The sequence below is a fragment of the Thunnus albacares genome, chromosome 12, assembly GCF_914725855.1.
Source record: "Thunnus albacares chromosome 12, fThuAlb1.1, whole genome shotgun sequence".
Lineage (NCBI taxonomy): Eukaryota > Metazoa > Chordata > Actinopteri > Scombriformes > Scombridae > Thunnus > Thunnus albacares.
In genome coordinates, this window is record NC_058117.1 from 6,528,298 (window position 1) to 6,549,270 (window position 20,973).

General features: G+C 41.2%; 1 protein-coding gene across 6 annotated transcripts in view; it reads left to right on the plus strand.

Annotated features, from left to right (window-relative positions):
* The window catches only part of rnf220a (ring finger protein 220a), a 261,492-nt gene that overhangs the window by 214,535 nt on the left and 25,984 nt on the right, over positions 1–20,973 (plus strand). For 4 of the 6 annotated variants that reach the window (XM_044368495.1, XM_044368496.1, XM_044368499.1 and 1 more), the window contains 6 exons: positions 1,085–1,214; positions 8,327–8,375; positions 12,148–12,243; positions 15,855–15,897; positions 18,565–18,689; positions 20,238–20,367. In XM_044368495.1, coding sequence (XP_044224430.1) covers positions 1,085–1,214; positions 8,327–8,375; positions 12,148–12,243; positions 15,855–15,897; positions 18,565–18,689; positions 20,238–20,367 — 573 coding nt within the window. The remainder of the gene's footprint in view (positions 1–1,084; positions 1,215–8,326; positions 8,376–12,147; positions 12,244–15,854; positions 15,898–18,564; positions 18,690–20,237; positions 20,368–20,973) is intronic. The other 2 variants (XM_044368498.1, XM_044368500.1) reach the window with 1 other exon arrangement.

Here is a 20,973-nt window from a genome sequence, read left to right on the forward strand (position 1 = left end):
GTTGTCGTGGTGACAAGCAGTCTTAACAGGATATCCTTGCTGAGGCGGAGCATATTGTTCTTGAACTATAAAAAGGCCATTTGATTGGCTAAATACAGGAAATGAGGGAAGTGTCCTCCAACATTAAGCAACGAGACACTTTCAATAGATGATATTTTTAGCCGGCTCAGACAGACTCAAAGGTAAACTTGAAAAGATAGGATGTAGGCTACTACAGTATACATACACTAACCCACACACAACCATAAAGGCTGTTTTGCAAAATGCACACTATCCTATACAAACATAGTCCATACATACTCCCAGAAACACAATAACACACACATACAAGCCCACACTAACACAGACACACATACAGGTGGGCCCCACCCTGTGCCCTGCTGATCAAGGACAATGAAGTGAGGTAGTGTTGGCAGACTCTATACAGCATTATCTCATCCGTGGCTGACACTTCTTTAACCCCCCTCTCTGTTTTGACCTGAGAAGAACATTACACAATGGAGACTGTACAACACTCTATTCCCTTTCTTTGTGTGTAATGTGTATATTATAATGCACATGCACTTAATGTGTGTGATTTTAAAACCATGTGTGCTAAGCACCAAGACGCACGCACCCACAGTGCTGAGGTTTCCTTGAGTGTCCTTGATGCCTAATCCCCACTCTTTTTGTTGTTTTTTTTTTTTTTTACTTAACATTATTGTTTCTACACCTGAAAACCTTGGCCATATTGAATGGCTGACCAATCAACTTCGTAGAATGTGTGTAGCATGACAAACTCTAAATCACAGATGGATACATTTGATTTGCCTGTGTGAAACACTCTGTGTTTATCAGTGCCAGTAACTGTTGTAATCTTTGTCATGTATTTATTTACTGGAGTAGCACCAGTGGCCAAAGCTAACAGATAAAACTTGAGATTGATTTGAGATGTATTCTGATGCCATATCTACAGTAGACACAATCTGGATATAATGTATCTGTATACAAGAGTTGTTTGGGTGCCTAGCTTTTTGTTTGTCTCATCTATAAATACTCTAATGTTTGTCTCTTTGTCTCGCTCCATCTCCGCTGTTGTCTCCAGGTAAAAAGAAGATGTCCCTGTACGACAGCCAGACTCCAGTCTGTCCCATCTGCCAGGTGCTGCTCAGGCCCGGAGAGCTTCAGGAACACATGGAGACAGAGATAGACAGGCTAGCCACCATATGCCTCAGGTAGGCCTTAAACACTCACCGTATGTTGCTTCTTTCTCATACAAACACACAAATACACAGTCATTAACTATAATTTGTGTCAAATCAAAGTTTAAATCAAAATTGAATCAATTGAGCATACTGTGTGAGCGTGTGTGTGTGTGTTGAGTGTGTGCTGAGGATTAGGCTACATGTAATGTAGTGCTAACGGCTAAAAGTAGTGAATTGACTGGCAGTAGAGTTAGCTTGGTAAAATGTTTAGCCTAGCTCTGAACAGTGCCCTCCAATGACTCCAGGAGTAATTTATCTGTATTTTTTGTCTTTTTCACCTCAGCATTTGTTCAAAGAGAACAAATTGAATATTGTAGTTCAATGAGCAGTTAGCTTAACTTGGGGCATTTGGGCTGTTAGCTTATTCAGTGGTTGCGGCATCTCCAGACCTAAATAATGAACAAACACAGCTTGGTTGCATTGGTGTCTAGCTCACTAGCAAACAATAAAACATATAAATAGCAGGTTTGAAGTGGCTGGAAAGCTTTTTATAAACTTTTGACAAAGGCTAGCTCTCTTTTCCCCTGTTTTCAGTCTTTGTGCTAAGCTAAGCTAAATACAGCTCTGCATATCTTTATTGTGTATGCAGACAAATTACAAACTAGTAACAATCCTCTGATACCTGTAAAACTGTAAGACTTCAAATGAATAGGCTCATTTCCCAAAATGTACATTAGGGTATTTCTTTTAATGTTCCAAAAAGTCTGAATTTCAAAATAAGTGAATCAATTTTACATTTGTAATCATTAGTTTTCTTGAGTCATGTGACATTATCTGGATATTAATGTAGCAGGAAAAGTAAACATGATTTCTAAGACTAGGCTCATAAATATGTTTTAGGTATAGAAGGTTGAGCTTTAACTCAACTTTTATGTCAGGCTCACTGACTGCTATACTTTCTCAGCAGAGATTTTGGTGCCGTAAATCTGCATAAAAGGCAGAGCCGTCGACGTAACGCTAAGTGTTTCCTTCGGGGATTAGGATTCAAACCTGTGACCCCAAGTTCACCGCTGCCCCCTTCTTCTCCTCGCGACAGTCGCACGAGCTGTTTTACGGTGGATAAATCAACTCCAAGCCCTTTTAACGATGGGACACAACCATTAGGATCCATATTTCACCTTGACCGCGCGTCTGGCTGTGTGTATGTGTGTGTGTGTTTGTGTACACACGAGTGTGGCTTGTGTATGACCCGGTGTCCACCTAAGTGGCCCAGCTTTATGATAGTCCCCATTAACCCGCAGGAACGGGGCAACAGATAGCGTCACCCCACGTGGAAATCACACTTCATTTACCCCCGTTTACACCTCCCGTACCCCTCCTTCCAACTGTCCACGTTCTCCTCATTCTTCTTCTTCTCTTCTCTGCTGTCATCACCCTATTCTTCATGTTTTCCCCTCTGTCTCCCTGCGTTCTTTGCTTCCTCCAATGTTTCTTCTTCTCATTTCCTCCTCCTCACAGCTCTTTTCTCACTCTCTTCTCCCGAAATTCTTCCAATATCATCCCATATCATCATTTCTTCCGGACCTGATTTAGCATGTTTCTGTTGACTTTAAGCAAACATTTTGGTCAGTTATACCCTTTCCTACCATAGCAATGACCTGGGTCATCAGTGTAAATAGGTCAACGTGTGCACGTCTTCTCAATAAATGAACACTCTTTCTGTCATCCTTTTATTTCCAAGGTCAAGAATCAACTCGAATAGAATAGAAAACAATAAAATACAGTAGAATAGAATAGATGAGAGCTGAGCGAGGGTCAGCCATCTATCATCGTGTGATATGGCGAGGTGTGTGTGTGTGTGTCTGTGTGTGTGTGTTCAATAATTAATAAAGGTTAGTAGTCTGCCCTTCCCTCTGGGGGTCTGAGATACCATATAAGCCTTCAAAACCCACACATGCACACACAAACACACACTCACGCGCACAGTTATTTAAGGAAATGGCGTCATCCCGGGGTGAGATGGGATGGTGGCTAACGTCACGGCTGGCTGATTTAGCTACTTGCCATTAACCCCCTCCACATACACACACACACACACACACACACACACACTATGACACAGAGAGAAAGAGAAGAGGTCAAAATTTCTGAAAATTTTGAGTGAAATTTTCCTTCACACACACAAAATGTCTCAGTGTGACTTTGTGCGTTCGTGTGTGTTCAAGGGAATGTGAGCAGCAGATAAAATAAAGGCAGAAAGTGTTGTATGTGTGTGTGTTATATCACAAAACTAACCTCTTTCTATATCACACACACACACACACACACACACACACACACACACACACACACACACACACTGTCTCTCCTTCTCTCTGGCTCTCTGCATGGTAGCAGCCATCATTGAAAGTGACAGTGGGAATTTGGTCCAATTTGTAGTAAATCTGCCTTTAATGACGACCAGCGCTTGCTGAATGAAAGAGCTGTGGGTATGGAAACGAAGGTGTGCGTGCGTGTGTGTGTGTGTGTGTGTGTGCCGGTGTGAAAAGTGTCTCCTCTATAAATATCTGTTCTTCTGCGGTTTCCATTTCCATTTGATTTCTATTTCTTCTCTCGTTTTCTGTTCTGTTCTTGCTGATAATGTGTGTGTGTGTGTGTGTGTGTGTGTTTGATTACAACTGCCAGCTTGTCCTCTCTCGTGACTGCGAGCTCTTTCGCTTCTTCATGGGCCACAGCTTCTCATATATGGACATAGAAATCACACACAGTTGAGCAAATGGAAATCTATCATGCCCTGTACACCTCAGGTAACTCACGAGGGCAAAGTAATCTACATACTCCCCCTCCACCCCCTCTTCTTACCCCCCTACTCCTCTCCTCTCCTCTCCTCCTCCTGCATAATCAATTTGCCTTCACTACAGCAAGCCCCCATTTCTCCAGCAGACGACACCAAAAGCAATCAGTATCTCGAGGTTAGCACCATCCATTCCTCCCAACTCCCACCAAGGAAAGATCTCTCTCTCTCTCTCTCTTCTTTTTCTCTCTCTTCATCTGGTAGTTTAGTGGAGGTGGGAGCGGCAGAGGTCTCTGCTGGCTGTCAGTCACACCCGGTCTGTCCCTTCTAGTGTAAGATTGCAGGTTTGGGGAGGGAGGGCAGTTTTACTAACCTCCAAAATACTGATCAGCCTAGTTTAAAGCGGCGCTATACTGACATAGGAAATGTATTGATTGTTGCATTTTGGGTAGTTGTCAGGTTGTGTTTTTATCAGTTTGCTAAAATGTTTTAATTTAATGTTGGAGATGACTGGCTTTTTATTTGATGGAGACATAAATACATAACGAAATGCTAAAGATCCTAAAAATCCTTCATCTCACAGTAGTTCTGGAGCTCCAAACATTTATCCTTCTAAAGTTTAAAGTTGGAAGTCTAAGCCCACTTTCTACAGCAACTCGCAAGCAACAAGCAACAAGATCCATATTGTCTTTTTAGTAATTTGCGGTGCACTGTGTGTAATTATTTTGCATTTATGTATCCGCCACCGAACTACGAACAAAAGATGGAATGTGATTTTAAACTTAAATGACACAGCAAGTTTTTAGACAGACAATAGTCTCCTCTCAGTATCTGCTTCTCCAGCTCTCTGATTCGAGCCTTCAGAGCCTCCATGGTGGTTGCCGTGGACTCCTCCTCCGTTACTCTGGGGGAGAGGAAGAAAAACAAAGAGAGAGGGAGAAATGTTTACTACTCATATTACAAGACGTATAGATGGGTATGACACAGTGAAACTCCTCACCAGCCACCAATGAGAAAGTCTGATGAATCTGAAAAGGCTGAAAAGACCTACATACCAGTTCTTCCAGGTCATTTTTGAAAAGTTCTTTGTTTACACTGATATATAAAAACAACAGGAATTGGCTGAATCTCAAGAAAACAACAGTCTCTAACTTTTTGGTGTTTGATATTAAAGGACCAGTGTGTAAGATTTAGTGGCATCTAGTGGTGAGGTTGCAGATTGCAACCAACTGAATACCCCTCCCCTTCCAAGCGTGTAAAAGAACCCACGGTGGCTGCAAAACTCACGAAAAACGTGAAAGGCCCTCTCTCTAATATAAAGGGCTCATTCTAAGGTAATGAAAACCCATCAATTGTTATTTTCATGGGATTAGACACTAATTAAAACATATGAATATTATATTCCATTTCTGCCAAGTCTGTTCCTCTAGATGCCTCTAAATCTTACACACTGGTCCTTTAATATAAACCAATTATTATCAATAGATGATCAAACACTGCAATCTCTGATCTCCTGACTTGTGTTATCCAGTCCTTGCCTAATCTGGTTTTTCCTCTTTTGATACTTTTTTTTTTATAGATGACAAACAGAAAAACGGTTCACTGCCCCTTCTATGCGATTACTACTTCCTGTTTATGACACACTCAGAGACCACCTTCAGGTTTATCTAGTTTAAATACAGTACTATAAGAAGATCCTGGCTCTGTGACATGGCGGGACAACTCGCTTGTTTGAAGTGCCAACATGTCCTCACCTGTCTCCCCCTCTTCACATACAATACACGCCTCATTACCGCAACATATTTTAAATTGCTTCGTCTCCCATCTTTTATTCTTCCATTCCTTTACCCGCTGTCAGTCTGTGTGTTTGTTTCGCTTTGCTGTGTTGCTCATTTCCACTCTCTTCTCCTTGCTTTGACATGGCAGGCAGCTGGAATTTCCAGCCCCATAACCCTCGCCATCAAAAATTCATAGAACCGGGCAAAAAGACGTGTGAAGCCGCGAAAAGAGGCGCCGGCACACCAACTCTCCCATCACTCTCTCTCTTCCTCTTGTTTTCTGTCTTCTTTCATCTCTCCCTCGCTCGATCTCTTTCTTTATGTTGCCCAGTCTTCCTCCCTCACCACATCTCTCTCTCTCACCCCCCCCCCCCCTCCCCTTTCTACTTTCTTCTCTCTATCACCCCCCCCTCTGTCATTGTGGCAATTTTCTCCCATCGTGGCAGGCATGCGACTGCCGTCCTCTCTTGCTCTCTCTTCCTCTCTCCCTCTCCCTCCTTCTCTTGTCGCTGTTTGACACTGTCAACGAGCAGGTAGAGGTGGCTGTTATTGTTGATGCCTCTGCAGAGGTTCCAGGTAATGAATAAAAGAGAGATAGAGGGAGAAGGAGAGAGAGATGACAGAGACAGAGATAGAAAAGGGGAGAGAGAGGTGTGGAGGTGTGTGTGTGTGTGTGTGGGGGGGGGGGGTGTTGACAGATTCCCCTGCATTACACGGCAGCTTGACTGTGTCACCCATGTTTATTCTCTTTGTTGGTGGAGGTGAGGCCTGCTGTTCAGCTTTCACACACACACACACACACACACAAGACATGCACACACACTACACGCAAACACACACAGCATAGAAAGAGTAACGACAGGTTTTCACAAAGATGTTCATCATGCACAAAGATATTTAAATACATACACACACACACCTGTATATGGCATCCCTCCTATGGTATCCCTCTTTTCTCTTCCTTTAAAATGTTTCAGTGAAACCACTCTTGTTTGTTAATTCATTGTAGCTTCTAGCAGAGCAATATCCTAGTGGGAGGTGTGTTTATCAATTGACAAAAAACATACATATCCAAAACTGGGGCCTTTAATGGGGAACTTCAGTTATTTAGTATCACACTTTCATCAAGTTGGGGGACTCAAGAGACAGTTTTTTTTTTAAAAAGTAATGGTCAGAAATCGAAGAAGCAGAAGCCGAGTCCCTACTGTGGTTCAAGCTTCAAAAATGCTTGATCCTACATTTCCCACAATGCAATTAATAGCACCTTTTTGATAGACTCTCGCTGCCTGGTAAATGTCTGTGTCTAACCCCAGTTGTTAACGCAGGCTTTCTATTTTAAACTGTGTAGGCACCAAGCCCAAGCTGAGAGCTGATGACATCACCAGGGTTATTTTCTCAAACTTGACACAGCTCCTCCACAACCACAGAAGACATTTAACAACCGTTGTGACAGGCTGAATAACTTGTAGTAGTAACTGACCTTTATGTATAAAATTGGTAGAGTGCCCCTTTAAAATATGGTGTATCAAAAGGTGTAAAACCAACTTTTTGAGTTAAAAAAGAGAGAGAATACCGTACTTCCATCTGTCTCTCTGATCATACGTTTCCTCCTCTCTGTGCAGCTTTGCATTACATTTCAGTCTTATACTTTTCTCATCTCGCTGTTATACCTTCCTGTGCATCGCTTTGTAAATTCTGCTCGCAGATAAGTGACATATAAATAAGGCTTCTTATTCTTATTAGCCACCCATCCATCCATTGAAAAGGGAAATCCCTTGTCTACCAAGGCATTCTGTCAGATTAGAGGTCATGCTCAATTCACTTTCAGGCACCCTTCTTTCCATGTATGTGTGTGTGTGTGTGTCCAAGGGGGTCTGGAGTGCTAACAGGGTCTCAAAGCAAACATGACAACCCTGTCTTGCTTTGTCAACGTCGAGACTGTGGTAATACTCAGAGAAGCTCAGAGAAATGTATCTCTGTGTTGGGATGAAAGTCAGAGAGAGAGGGACGAGGAGGGAAAAGGGAAGAGAGGGCAACAAAAAAAGATGAGAAGAAGAAATGAGAAGAATCAGACAGAAAGAGATCAGAGATAAAGTAACATGTGAATTGAATTGAACAGACCTGTCACATTTCTTTCATTCCTTCTTTCTGTCTTTCTTTCTAAAGTCTTAATATATCCCCTTTCTTTGCGCCCCTCTGACCTCCCCTCCTCCCTGTAGCGTTCACAAGCCAACCGATTGTCCTCCACATATTTCAGAATCAAAGTGACCGCAGGCTGACTGCGCTGACAAATCAAATCACTGCAAAAATCAGTTGTTTCCTGCTACAGCCACTTCAACCCATTTTGTAAAATCTCATGATGTTTCATGATTTACCCGGAAAAGTCCCCTTCAAAATAAATGCATGATATCTTAAAAATGAATGACTTGTCAGAAATATGTCAGTACACGCTAGAGGCAGAAAAACAGGCAGACAGATATGTAAGACTATATTCAACGCTGCACTACAGTACAGTACATAACAAATCTCAACCTCACTAAAGTCTATTTTGTCTTCTTTCTATGCTGCAGTAAGAACCCGTCACCCAAGGATGGAGCAGCCACTCCAGGAACCCCCAAGGTGAGATGAAGCTCAGTTTCTCAACATGTAATATGATGTCTGCATTTGGAATATGACCTTGAAGTATCTCTCTTTTTTTATTTGCATCGGTATGGTGCGGGAAAAAAAAATTATACAAAAGAAAACATGTGCATAGTAAACCTGGTTAGATTTCAAAACATTATGACACATTTTCATTGATATGTATTGTATTTCTTTACTGTCCAACTCAGTGTTGTTACTCTGATGCTTCTGTTCCTCTCTGCTGCACTAAGGGGAAATCAGTTGTACTGTAGGCCTCTGTCTTAAATCTCACACACACACACACACGCACAAGTACCAGTCTCCTGTGGTCCAACAGGCAGCAGGGCCAAGAGGCACTGTACTGTGATTGTTCCAATTAGAGAGACAGAGAGAGATGCAGACAGACAGAAAAAGAAGAGGAAGAAAAAGACAGATAATGTCAAATTGCAGGAAGGCAGATTCGTAATTGCATCAAGCAGCATTCCCTTATAGTGTCTGCCTCCACTAGCTCATCCAACCACACCACAACTAGCTGCCAGCCTGAGATGTTCTTGTTTTTAAAATGTTCTCTATATGGTAGATTTGATAGAGAACTGTCTCTTCAGATAAGGTATGGATGGTACTGGATAAAATGAAGGAAAAAGCCGGAATCAGCTTTTTTCAAGAATTATTTAATTCCTTAGTTGTTGTTTTTTTTACGACAGTGAGAGGACTATCATGTTCTGACATGCATTAAATTACCTTGTTCATTCACTTCCTTTATTTTTCCTGTAGTTTTTTTTTTCTTTTTCGTGCATATTTTTAAAGGTTGTTAAAGGTTATTTTTTTGCTGTGGAGTTTCTTTTCCTTTCCTTCCTGTTCATTATAGATATAGGGTGCTGTATTTTATGCAGATTGTTAAACCTACTGATCCACATTTGTGATTTTGGGCTATAGAAATAAAATTCACTTGACTCTACTTACAGCTTGCCAGTATAATGTGCAAGCACAACAGAATGGCTTTAGCCTTTAACATAAAGTTCTACAGTATGAACATGCAGTATGAAAGCAGATTTTGACCTAACTCCTGCTGCTTCACAAGCAGGTATTGTTTCTCAAATATGCATGTCATTACTTTAGAGAGCTCCTATCTCTAGACAGTCACTTACACCTTCTTCACTTTAGGAAGTACCACCGGAATACTTCACTAAACTAAAGTCAAAGGAATAAGAGTTTTAGAGGGTATCGATGTAGCTGCTTTATCCAACAATACTACATATCAGCTCTGCTCTTCATTATTAAGACCTGTGTAAATGTTTTCTGAAAGCACCTATAAAGCAGGCAGGAGCTTCATCATGTCCTTGTTAGTTTTCATCTCTAACTAAAGAGCATGTGAAAGTCAGTTACCCTACTGCAGAAAAAGTAAATCCGACGTGCACATGAATGCAACACAAGAGCCCTCGAATAATTTAGGGGACCCGTTTTCATTCCCCCATACCTTCGGGTGCTGACTCGGGCTTAGAGCAGCACTCACAGCACTGTGGGTGGGCTCGTACTTGAGGAAGGCAGACAGAGCGGGGTTGAGGGGTGAGTGCTGGCCTTCCTCCGCGGCCGTGACTACGCATCTCACCGCCGGTGTTTGGTATTCAGCGGCAGGCCATGGAGAATGGCGAGGACCATGTCTGAAGCACATGAGCCTGTTGTGGTTGTCTCCCCTCTGGTATGCACCACCCGCCCCTGTTACACTGAAGATTAACCCCAACGCACCTCCTTAGTGCCCACTTTGCTTAGTCCCTCAGGTGATTGGTTTAGAGATAAACCATGTGATACCTGTAGGGCCACACACACTTTTGTATGTGCGTGTGAGAACATTCCCACACATACCTTTTCTCTTTGCCTCTTTATGTTTTTTTTTGCTACGGATTTACACTTAGAAAACATGATTTTAACATATTAATGCACAAAAACACACTTTTTATACAGTTTACAAAAGATTTAGAGTTTCAATATTTCTTCTTTGATGTGTAAATCCCTTCAGAGTTACATTTACTCACCTGAATGTAGCTTTACTACACAACCTTTCGCTATCCAATCTTTTTGCATGTTGATTTAATTGGTTGGTTTAAAAGAGCAAAATTTCAAAGGAAGATCTTCATTTATAATGTCTTAGTAGAATACTGTTAAATGTCATATTCTAATGATAAAACCTAAGCATATTCCCAGAACGCCCCCAGGTAAATGATTCCTGACCTTTTTAAACCTGGGTAAAAGGGAAAAAAAAGACCACACACACTCACACACACACACACACAGTCATGTTTCCATCCCTTCAGAGGACATTACATAGACTTCCATTCATTTCCTGGAGACTTATCCTAACCATAACCACTACTTGCCTAACCCTAACTTTAACATAACCCTAAACTAACCTTAACTTTAAACCAAGTTTTTACCCTAAAATTAATGATTTACATTAAGCTTGCTTTTTGTCCCCATAAGGAAGGTGAGTCCCCACAACATGAGGAATACACACACACACGCACACACACACACACACACACAGAGGCATAAAAGCACCATGCATAATGTCCAATTTACTGTGGCAGCACTGGAGGTTGGTCATTTCTCACATATTATTATTAGATTACTGCTGTCGAGCACTTAAGCCTCTGCTCTGCCCCTTTCCACTTGATTAATAGGAGACGACTGTAAATACAAATATTTCATAGCTGCCTTGTAAAAAAAAAAAAAGCAGCAGAATGGGCACACATGAAAATAGAAGCACACACACACACACATACACACACACGCGCACGGCTAGAGCTCTGTCAGCACTAAGCCCTGTAAAAAAAGTGATATTGCTCCTCTTTTCTTCTCTTCCTCTCACTTTCTTTCTTTCCCCCCTTGTTCCTGGCTCACTTGAGGAATTCCCTGGATTGTCTTTGTCACAGAGTGGGTTAGAGGAGGATATCGTTTTCTATGTTTATGTGTGTCTGTCTCTATGAGAGAGAGAGAGTGTGTGTGCGTGCAAAGTGTTGCGAGACAGATTTATGAACAGGCAAGAGTCCCGTAATGTCAGGCAAGTTATGCTCCTCCTTTTCACATGTTTACCCTTCCTCCTCCTCCTCCTCCTCTTCTCCCTTCATCTCCTCTTTTCAATCTCTCTTTCTTCCCTAACTCCTCTTAACGTCTCATAAACATTAACTCTAATCAGCGGAAGGGATTTTATAGACAAAGTCAGGCAGGTTACAGTCATCATCAATGACGTGTCGCTCTCAGCATCTGTTCTCCAAGGTTAAAGATTCCTCTTTTTAATGGAAGAGATTTGTTGTGATACAGATTTATACTTCAAATTTTAGAGATTAAAATATTTCTCTGCTTGACGTTTCTTCCTGTGATATACACGTCAACGAAGTCAGTCTACTTTCCTTTCTGTTCATTTTGTTACATGTTTTTTCCACCTGAATTGTGTTTCAGGGGAAGAGTCCAATATTTTTAGGAATTTTTCAACATTTTTGGAAATCCGCTTATTTGCTTTCTTGCTGACAGTAAAATGAGAAGATTGATACTTCCCTCTTTGTCTTTTAAATAAGCTGGAGCCAGGAGATTTTTTTGGCTTAGAGTTAGGGGGGAAACCGCTAACCTGGCTTTATCCGAAAGTTAACAAAATCAGCCTACCACCACGTCTAAAGCTCATTTATTAACATATCCTCTGCTGTGATAATATAGTAAGATCATCTACGTATAGAAGACACTTTATTTTGCTCTTCCTCTCTCCCCCTCTCTCTAGTCGATGCTGTTGTCCGTGCACATCAAGCGTGAGGGAGAGTCTCCCGTGGTCTCGCCCCTGTCCTCTGAAGACGCCCACCACTCCGACAGATACCAGGTCACACACACGGAGACACACACACACACACACACACACACACACACACACACACACACACACACACACACGTCATTGTTTCCTGTTGTACTCCTTTTTTAGCCAGAATTTAGAGTTTATAGTATTCTGTTTTTACCATTTTCCCTCTTTTCTGTTCTAGTCAAATGTATCCTGTCACATGAGGTCAAAGCACAGTTTGTTAATATCTGAGCAGCTTCATATCATGACATACTGTAGTAATGGATGACCAAAGAACTACAATCATCCATCACAGTTGTGGAACAAACACATCTTTAGGTGTTATTCAGTAGCTATGATATAATGGTAAATACAAACATGGACATTCCACCTCACTACATAGACCACTCAAATGAATATCTTCAGTCTTTAAGTGAAAGTGTGTTGTATTGTAAGTCATCGTACGGTCACTGTAAGGCTCTAGATTCACTAGATGCTGCTCTAACTCTCTTTAACTGTGCCGTGCATTGAGTTCACATGATGCCTCCTGTTTCTGTCACCACACCTGCTCTTGTTAACCTGTAAAGAACTACTATGCCACTTACGAAGCAGTGGTTCAGGAAAAACTAACATGTTTCCCTCCTATACATTCAATGTTATACTTAAAAGCTGGGTCTTGTAATAAATTCAAAAAATTTAGGCTACATCAGCACTGCTTTCATGGGGGTCTGTATTTACAATGAATCAAACCATGAGACCAACATCATTCAGTGAATTTTGTCCTAGCTTTTGGATTGTGTTTTACACTTTAGCAGAGAGTTATGGCAGATTTCTGTTAAGTTGACCGGCAGGCCAATCTCCTTAAATCTCAGCGTGTTCCTTTAAAGCCACTCTGACTGCTTTTATCTCTTATATTCATCAAAGTTTGTTCGGGTAATTCTTCTGGCCATGATGTATCTCTAGGTTAAGTGGGTTTCGCCCCTTACACCATAAAATAAGAACTATTAAGTCCATGCAGACGTTACATCCATACGTTCAGGATGACACAGCTCATAAAGACCTTATAGCGATAAAGTAGGCTTTCTCATTAAGTGAAACTGCTGAAATCACCTTATATTATACAAATGATTAAGTCAATGGTGACTCTTTTTACCACCGTGAAAATGAAGCATAATGGCAGACTTTGCCACCTTCTCTCTGCCTGTCAGTCTGTCTCAGTATTCTTTTCCTCTCCACCTCTTCCCTTCTTCTAAAAACCTGACCTATCCGCGGCCATTCAGTGACTGCTTCATAATGATACGGGGGGCCTATAACTCAAGTGCTGGTGGGGTGGGGGGGGGTGGGGGGTTAAGTAAGGGGACAAATGGAGGGCTAGAACAGAAAGAGGAGGGATGGTTGCTTGTCGGTCTCGTTGATGGACGATGGGTCGACAGTGAGAGGACTGAGCCGCTGCCTACTCACTGTTGCTGTGTCAAAGAGAGGGCATCCATAACTGCGACCGGGGATGCTTTAGTCAGCACATAGTTAAAGACATGCAGGCCTCTGGGTTTGAATCCCAGTAGACCTGAGGCGCACATTCTGCAAGAGACAGAAATGGAGAGGACAAAGGAATCTGACCTCACTTCATTTATTTCACAATGCTTTACTTTTAATGGTACGGCCATTATTTGTAATGATACAGGGAACTTACCCCAGGCATCCTGAACTACTCAAGACCCCAAATGTCCCAGATTCACTTAGATAAATGTGTAAGTAACTGAGTACATTTGCTCAAGTACTGTACATAAGTACAACTTTAAGGTACTAAGAAGTTACCTGCGCGTTTCCATTTTATGCTGCTTTATACTTTTACTCCACTACATTTATTTTACAGCTGTATTTACTCACTTTGCAGATTTTAAACAAAAAAAACATGACAATCTTATATAAATTCAATGCACTGTTTAAGATTAAATCAGTAGTTCCCAACCATTTTGGCCTGTGACCCTTTACAAAAAAGTCTAGTAGGAGTCCCTTGTCACAGAGACCCAAAAGGTAAAATCCAATACCCCCCTCCCAAAGATTAGAGAAAAAAATAAAATATGAATACAAATTTGTGTAGCAGACCTCTGTTTTTTCCTCTTTCCTACCGCAATAATCATTTCATCACCCCTCAGATATGTTGGGGCCCAGTACTTTTGTTCTATTAGTAGTTTCACTGGATTTGTAACAACCACAAAACTCTATTTAAATATAGTTTTGAGTTACTTGTACTTTACTTGAGTATTTCCATTTGATGCTACTTTATACTTCCACTACATGTATTTGACAGCTTTAGTCACTGTTCAGATGAAGATTTGACACAATGGATAATATAACAGGCTTTTAAAATACAACACATTGTTAAAGATGAAACCAGTGGTTTCCAACTTTTTTGGCTTTGACGTCTTACAAAAAGCAGTGTGTAGTCGGGGTCACATTTCACATGTCTATGAGTTGTTAACAGCTCCACCAAATAGTGATTTTTCCCTCTAAACTTCTCACATGCTTTCATTTCAATAAATGTTCAAATGATCCAATATTTCACCACAAATCAAAGATTAGAGAAAAACTCTAAAAACTGAAAACAGATTTGTGTATCAGAACTATCAGAATCATCTCACGACCCCTCAGATTTATCCGGTGACCCTTTGGAGGGGCCTGACCCCTAGGTTGGGAACCACTGGACCAAAGTAGCTAACTGTATATAAAGTAGTTGAAACTAGCTCCACCTCCAGCAGCTACAACAGTAACATGCTGCTCTAACACTGATGCTTCACTATTAATAATCTAATGATGTCATATATAATAATATATCAGTCAGAAGGACCAAACCACTACTTTTACTGCAATAAGCTCATAATACTTATGTACTTTTACTTAAGTAGGATTTTTCATGCAGGACTTTTACTTGTAATGGAGTATTTTTATATTGCTATATTGGTACTTTTATTTAAGTAAAGGATCTGAATACTTCTTCCACAACTGGGTTATATATTCTTCTTTTTTGAGTTGTATTATTATTATTATTATTATCATTATTATTATTATTATTATTATTATTAAAAGTAGTAGTTATAGTGGTAGTGAAATAGTTGTGCATCTGTAGTATAGTTTGTACAATATTAAATCCATTACTGAAAAGGAGACAGTCTAATGAATGAAACACGCTGCTTCCCCCTAGTGGCCAATATCCGCAACAACATGTGACGTTTACCATTTCCGACACCAGCGGGTCACATGATCAAAACAAGCCAACATGGCGTCGGGCATGAGTTGTATTTGCCGATACGGGCGCCACTTTCAATCCTTTTCCATCCGCATTAAAATGTAGACACCGCGGTATATTCACAGTTATGTACAGTGTCTGGAGACACACTCGGGTAGTTTTCAGCCGTGAGTTGTGGCGGCTGTAGAAGCAGCTGTGAGTGAAACCTGACAGTAATGGAGGATGAGGAAAACAAGAGAGAAGTAGGTTTTTATTGTTTACAGTGCCCCAGTCTCAGCACACAGACCCCTCAGCATCCATAGCAATCTCACTCTGAAAACTTCTGTTTGTCTTTGTAAACATATTATAATGTTTCTTTATTGTCTAATGTATATTTCTTCTATCTTCTTTTCCTCTCTGCTTGCAGACATTTTTACGAGTTCGGGCAAACAGGCAAACAAGATTGAATGGTACGTGCACACATCATTTCACCCCCTGAGTGACACTCCATATGCTCATTAAGATGTTAGATATACCTGCCGCTAATTTATGTCATTTAAAATGTCTATATTAAGAGTCTATAACATTACTCAGGCTTGTTATCAGTTGTGGACTTTTCTGGAACAATATTATGCACACGGTATCTGCAGGGCACGAAGGTCTTAAAAGTCTTAATTTAGTTTTCCTCCAAAAAAAAAAGGCCTTTGAAGTATTTTTAAGTCTTAAATTTCATTAACAAAGGTCTTAAATATTTTCTAACCTGGCTGGAAAATCCCCAATTCTATTGTTTCAGACCTTAAATGACTTTTATTTTTTAGTTGTTTATCCATTCTTTTTCTGCTGCGTATCCACATCCAGGTCATTATTAATGACTAATTAGTTATATTGGGAATGATTGTTACATACTGCCAGGAAGTAATGACAAAAATGTGAATAGATTAAAATAAATTTTGTTTCACATGGCACTTGGTAAATAAATCTAGGCCTTATCATCCCTAATTGATTTTATTGATATGTTAAATATGTGAAACTGTATTGAATCACATTCTATGTGGTTTTAAAATGTCTTTTAAGTCTTAAATTTAACTTAGTGATTCCTGCAGAAACCCTGTATGCAGTTTTACTCAAATGGAAATTCAATTAAAATTGTATGTATAATTTATAATATATAGCACACATTTAATATAGTTTTCAGAACACATTTTCAGCAATTAAATAAGAAATCAAATAATTAATCATTTAATTCTAAAAGGAAAATCCCCACAAATGACTGATTGATGTTATGACGTTAATATCACTGCTGTCACACACAGCAGATAAAGTTATTGTTGCCATAAAGTATAACTATGTATTGGTGTATTATTACCTGGTGTTTTGTCAAATCTCAAACATGTTTCCTTGATTTAATGAAATACATTTATGTGCCAGAGTGTCAGGTGATTATTATGTCTTGTTTATGTCTGGGCCAGTACCTCACTCACTTTTTGAGGGATGTTTGTTTTTTACATGACCAAAGCATATTAGCATATGAGACTCTTTTGGTGATCAGGGTCCAGACCAACAGGAGACATGAGGTTTCTGAACATCTAGTCTGCTTCCTAATACAGAGCCTTACTTGAGTGTGTCTAAAGTTAGACCACAGTCCACCAACCAGTGTTTTCCAAAGTTTTTTTGTAATGCAATATAAGGTCACTTTACTTCTACAAAGGCTTCACTCTAGACTTTATAAATGGTGTTACACCTGTGGCATTGCAGCCAACAGCTGGTTTTCACACACAACATTATGACATGTCACAGTAGAGAAAGCACGGGTATGAATACTGAAATGAACAATGACTGAAGTCCATTGAGCTGCTTCAGTTTCAAGGTCCTGATATTGAGCATGCTGGCTCACTGTCACACAGTCATGGTGACAAGTCAAAATGACTCATGTGAGAAAAGTCTATTGTCTCATTATTTAATGCTAATTTTATCAAAAGAACTTTCTGGGTTCTTTTTTCTTCTATGACAGTAAACGGAACATCTTCGGGTTGTGGACTGTTGGTTGGGATAAAACAAGACATTAGAGCACTTGGTCATCTTGGGCTTTAGGAAACAGTGATTGATATTTTTCACCATTTTCTGACATTTTATAGATCAAACAACAAAGCGATTATTCAAGAGTGTAAACCAAGCAAATATCTTCAGCGTATTTGTAACAGCTGACTCTGACATTTGTTGCTGTCTCTGTTACTAGAAATGTAGTGTTTTCAATCTTAATAACTCACAAGAGCCAATGAAGACTTAGTTTAAACTTCGCCCTCCATTACTTCCTCTCCGCCCTCATGTGGAACCAGGAATCACTCTCATGTGGGGTATAATGGCTGGCAGGGGGGGCAGAGATCCTTGCCGGACCTAATTAGCAGCCCTTTCCCTTCCCTATTTAACAACGCTCCCCTCGATTAGCGTCAGGGGAGAGTTGGTGAAGGAGGAGGAGGCTGTTTCTCTTTTTTTCTTTTTCTTTTTTAACCCTTCCAGCCTCACTCCCTGCAGTTATGGCATATTGCCTTACGTCCTCTTCCACCTCCTCTCCCTCCATCCCTCGCCACGGGTCCCTCTTGGCCTCCTCTGCTTTCCCAGCCGGCTAAAAATTAATGTCCCCGTGCGCCATTTGCAGTTAAGAAAAAACGACAGAGACTCGGGGCGCAATGACGGCTGTTCTGCTCTGTTAAATTTCTAATTAAATGTGTGTGCGGAGGAGGGGGGGGGTCTGTGACAGAAGGAAGAAGAAAAAAGGAGGCAGAAACAGGGAGAGGGATAAGAATGGCATGGATGTCAGGAGCGGGAAGGGGATTGAGATCGTCACGTCAGGTTCTTGTTATTTCTTTCTGAACACATTTCAGAAGGGGCCAAGTTTAGCCAGGCTTGTAAAAAATGAAATAGGCTTATTGAGGAGCGACATTAGATCGCATATGATCAAATCAAGGAAAATTCATCCGACATGAATATCCCTCAGGCCCTTTTTTTTTAGCTTCTCTCCTGTGCCTCGACACCAGCAATATTATCTTAATTGATGAAGAACATTAAAACTAAATTGAGATTTAAAAAAAACGTGTGTGTCTGTCTTTCTCTTTCTTCCACTTCCCCACCACTTCCAGCCCGTATAGGAAAGATGAAGAGGAGGAAGCCTGAGGAGGGGGGCCAGGTATGTCCGCTGTGCAGTGCCCCATTGGCTGGGAGCGAGGAGGAGATGAGTAGACATGTGGAACAATGCCTGATCCAGGTAGTACAATCCGGGCCCTGAACCCCGCCTACCGCCAGTCGGACAGCCTATCAACCCTTCTCTTCCTGTAGATGCTGACCAATCACCTCTTAACTTCCTGTAGAAGCTGTCCAAAAAACACCAACCAATAGCAAAATGTAGTTTTTTTTTCTCTAGAATCTTTTCTTTTAAATGGCGGGACCGCATTCACATCATATGGGAATAACTGCGTGAAAGATTTGACCTTAAGAAAACACACAATGATTTAAAAGTCTTCACATGTTAAGCATTCAATAAATACACCTCATACGCTTCTTTTAAGTGGCGGTTTATCCCATATGACATGTTTGCATCTTAATCATTGGCATGTAGCTCCTGTGTGAGCATAACAATCACATCTGGAGTTTCTTATAGATGAAGGCCAAACCGGCTCTGCTTGCTGTAGATGTAGCCCACATAGAGATGTAATCCCAGTCATCACCTCTCTCTAATTTTAATTGTCGACTACTGACTTCCTTTCCTGTTTTAGACGTTCATTATTTTCTTTAGCGTAGAACAACAGACAGAGATCATCACCACTAATCACCACTCCTCCTGTATTTCACCTCACTGATTTCTATCCATGACACTAGCTTTAGATAAACTAATACCTCTTTCCCAAAAGTGTACTTTAGAAGTTCCAGTGCTGTACCATGCCATGTGAGCTGCGATTGTCATCACATATTTCTTAGTGTGAGATTCCTGCGCTGACCCGTACTGCACTGTTCACGTCCTGCTTGCAAGAAGGGCCCGAGTTTCTTTCTTTTTTTGTTCTTACTAGCGATCAAATGGAGTGACCCGCTGTTTTCCGATCTGCTCTTTGTTATACTTTGTTAGGCTGTTATCCTGTCCAGTCTTCCTTTGCAAATATACAGCTGCAGTGCCAATAAAAATATGAAACTCTGGCTCATCCGTACTAGTCCAACACTCTCATGTCTCATCCTGCTGCAGCTTCACATTAAAAGATACCACCGTAAAGGGCATTTGACTAAAGAATTGAAGGAAGTGTTATCTTAGCCGCAGAGAGACAACTTTTAGCTCAGGAAAATCTAACAAAACACAAATGAGACTTTTTTTCAGCTAATCAAATTCAGTTCAAAGATGGAGTAGATTTTATAACAGCAAAACTCCTGAGTTACTCACAAGCTCGATGGATTTGATGTTCAGTTTTGATTTCAAGTAAAAGAGACTAAAGTAGAGACAGAAGCAGTTTGAGATGTTCAGGTCTTGCATGCAGGTTGTCCAAACCCCAGACTTTGAACATGTGATTACTATAGATATTAAAAATGTGCCAGCAGTGCGAGTGCAGATCACAGCTGCACATGGTACGGTACAGTACAGGTGAAGTGTGCTGTGGAGATCTGGCCTGTTTTCTGCCACAACACTACCTAAAGCAGTAAAGTCGTGTGCTATAAGTTGTTGAGATCTGTTAGAATAAAAGCATCTGTGTTTCCACAGTAGTTTGAAAATGTAAATCTCTGTGTGTGATGTAATTAACACGTGTCCCCTGTGTGTATTTGTGTGTATCAGCGTGAGGGTGCATTAGGCGACGATGACTCTGCAGACATGGATGGCGAGAATGGGCGGGGCTTTGAGGAGTACGAGTGGGCGGGGCAGAAGAGGATCAGAGCTACGGCTTTGCTGGAAGGAGGATTCAGAGGTGCAAACACGCACACACACACACACACATACACTCACTACACAATACAGTGCAGCTTTTATTTCAGAGGCAGGTTGTTTCTCCTATCTTTCCTGTAGTTTTCTGAATGGATTCAGTGCTGGTGTGTGCGTGTGTGTGCAGCTGTCTGGTTGTAAGGTGACTGACTGACCTGTCACTGCTCCGTGCTCGTATCCAGTCAAGGCAGGGTTTGCTGTATCTCAGCTCCCTGTTTGCTCTCTCTGTCTGTCTGTCTGTCTCCTTCTTTGTCTCTCCGCTCGTCCATCACTCCCTCCGTTCCCGTCCACAGTTGGTAGCGTCACTTCTCTGAGACCAGTGTTGAATGCGACCAGGGAGCCGTAATGGTGCCAGTGGTCTGGTGGCAGAGTGGGCCGGCCCGGGGGTCAGCCCAGCCCAGCTCAGCTTGGCTCGGCCCTGCACAAACCTCTTAGCAAGGGGAAGGAAAACACATTTAGCTGGGCAATTGACCTGCTGGTCACTACTCGGTCTGTGTGTGAGCGTGTGTGTGCACGCCTAGAAATGCAATTATAGAAGTGGAAGGGAGAGCTGGTCACTTGGGAGCACAGCAGCTGCTCTGTGACACAACAC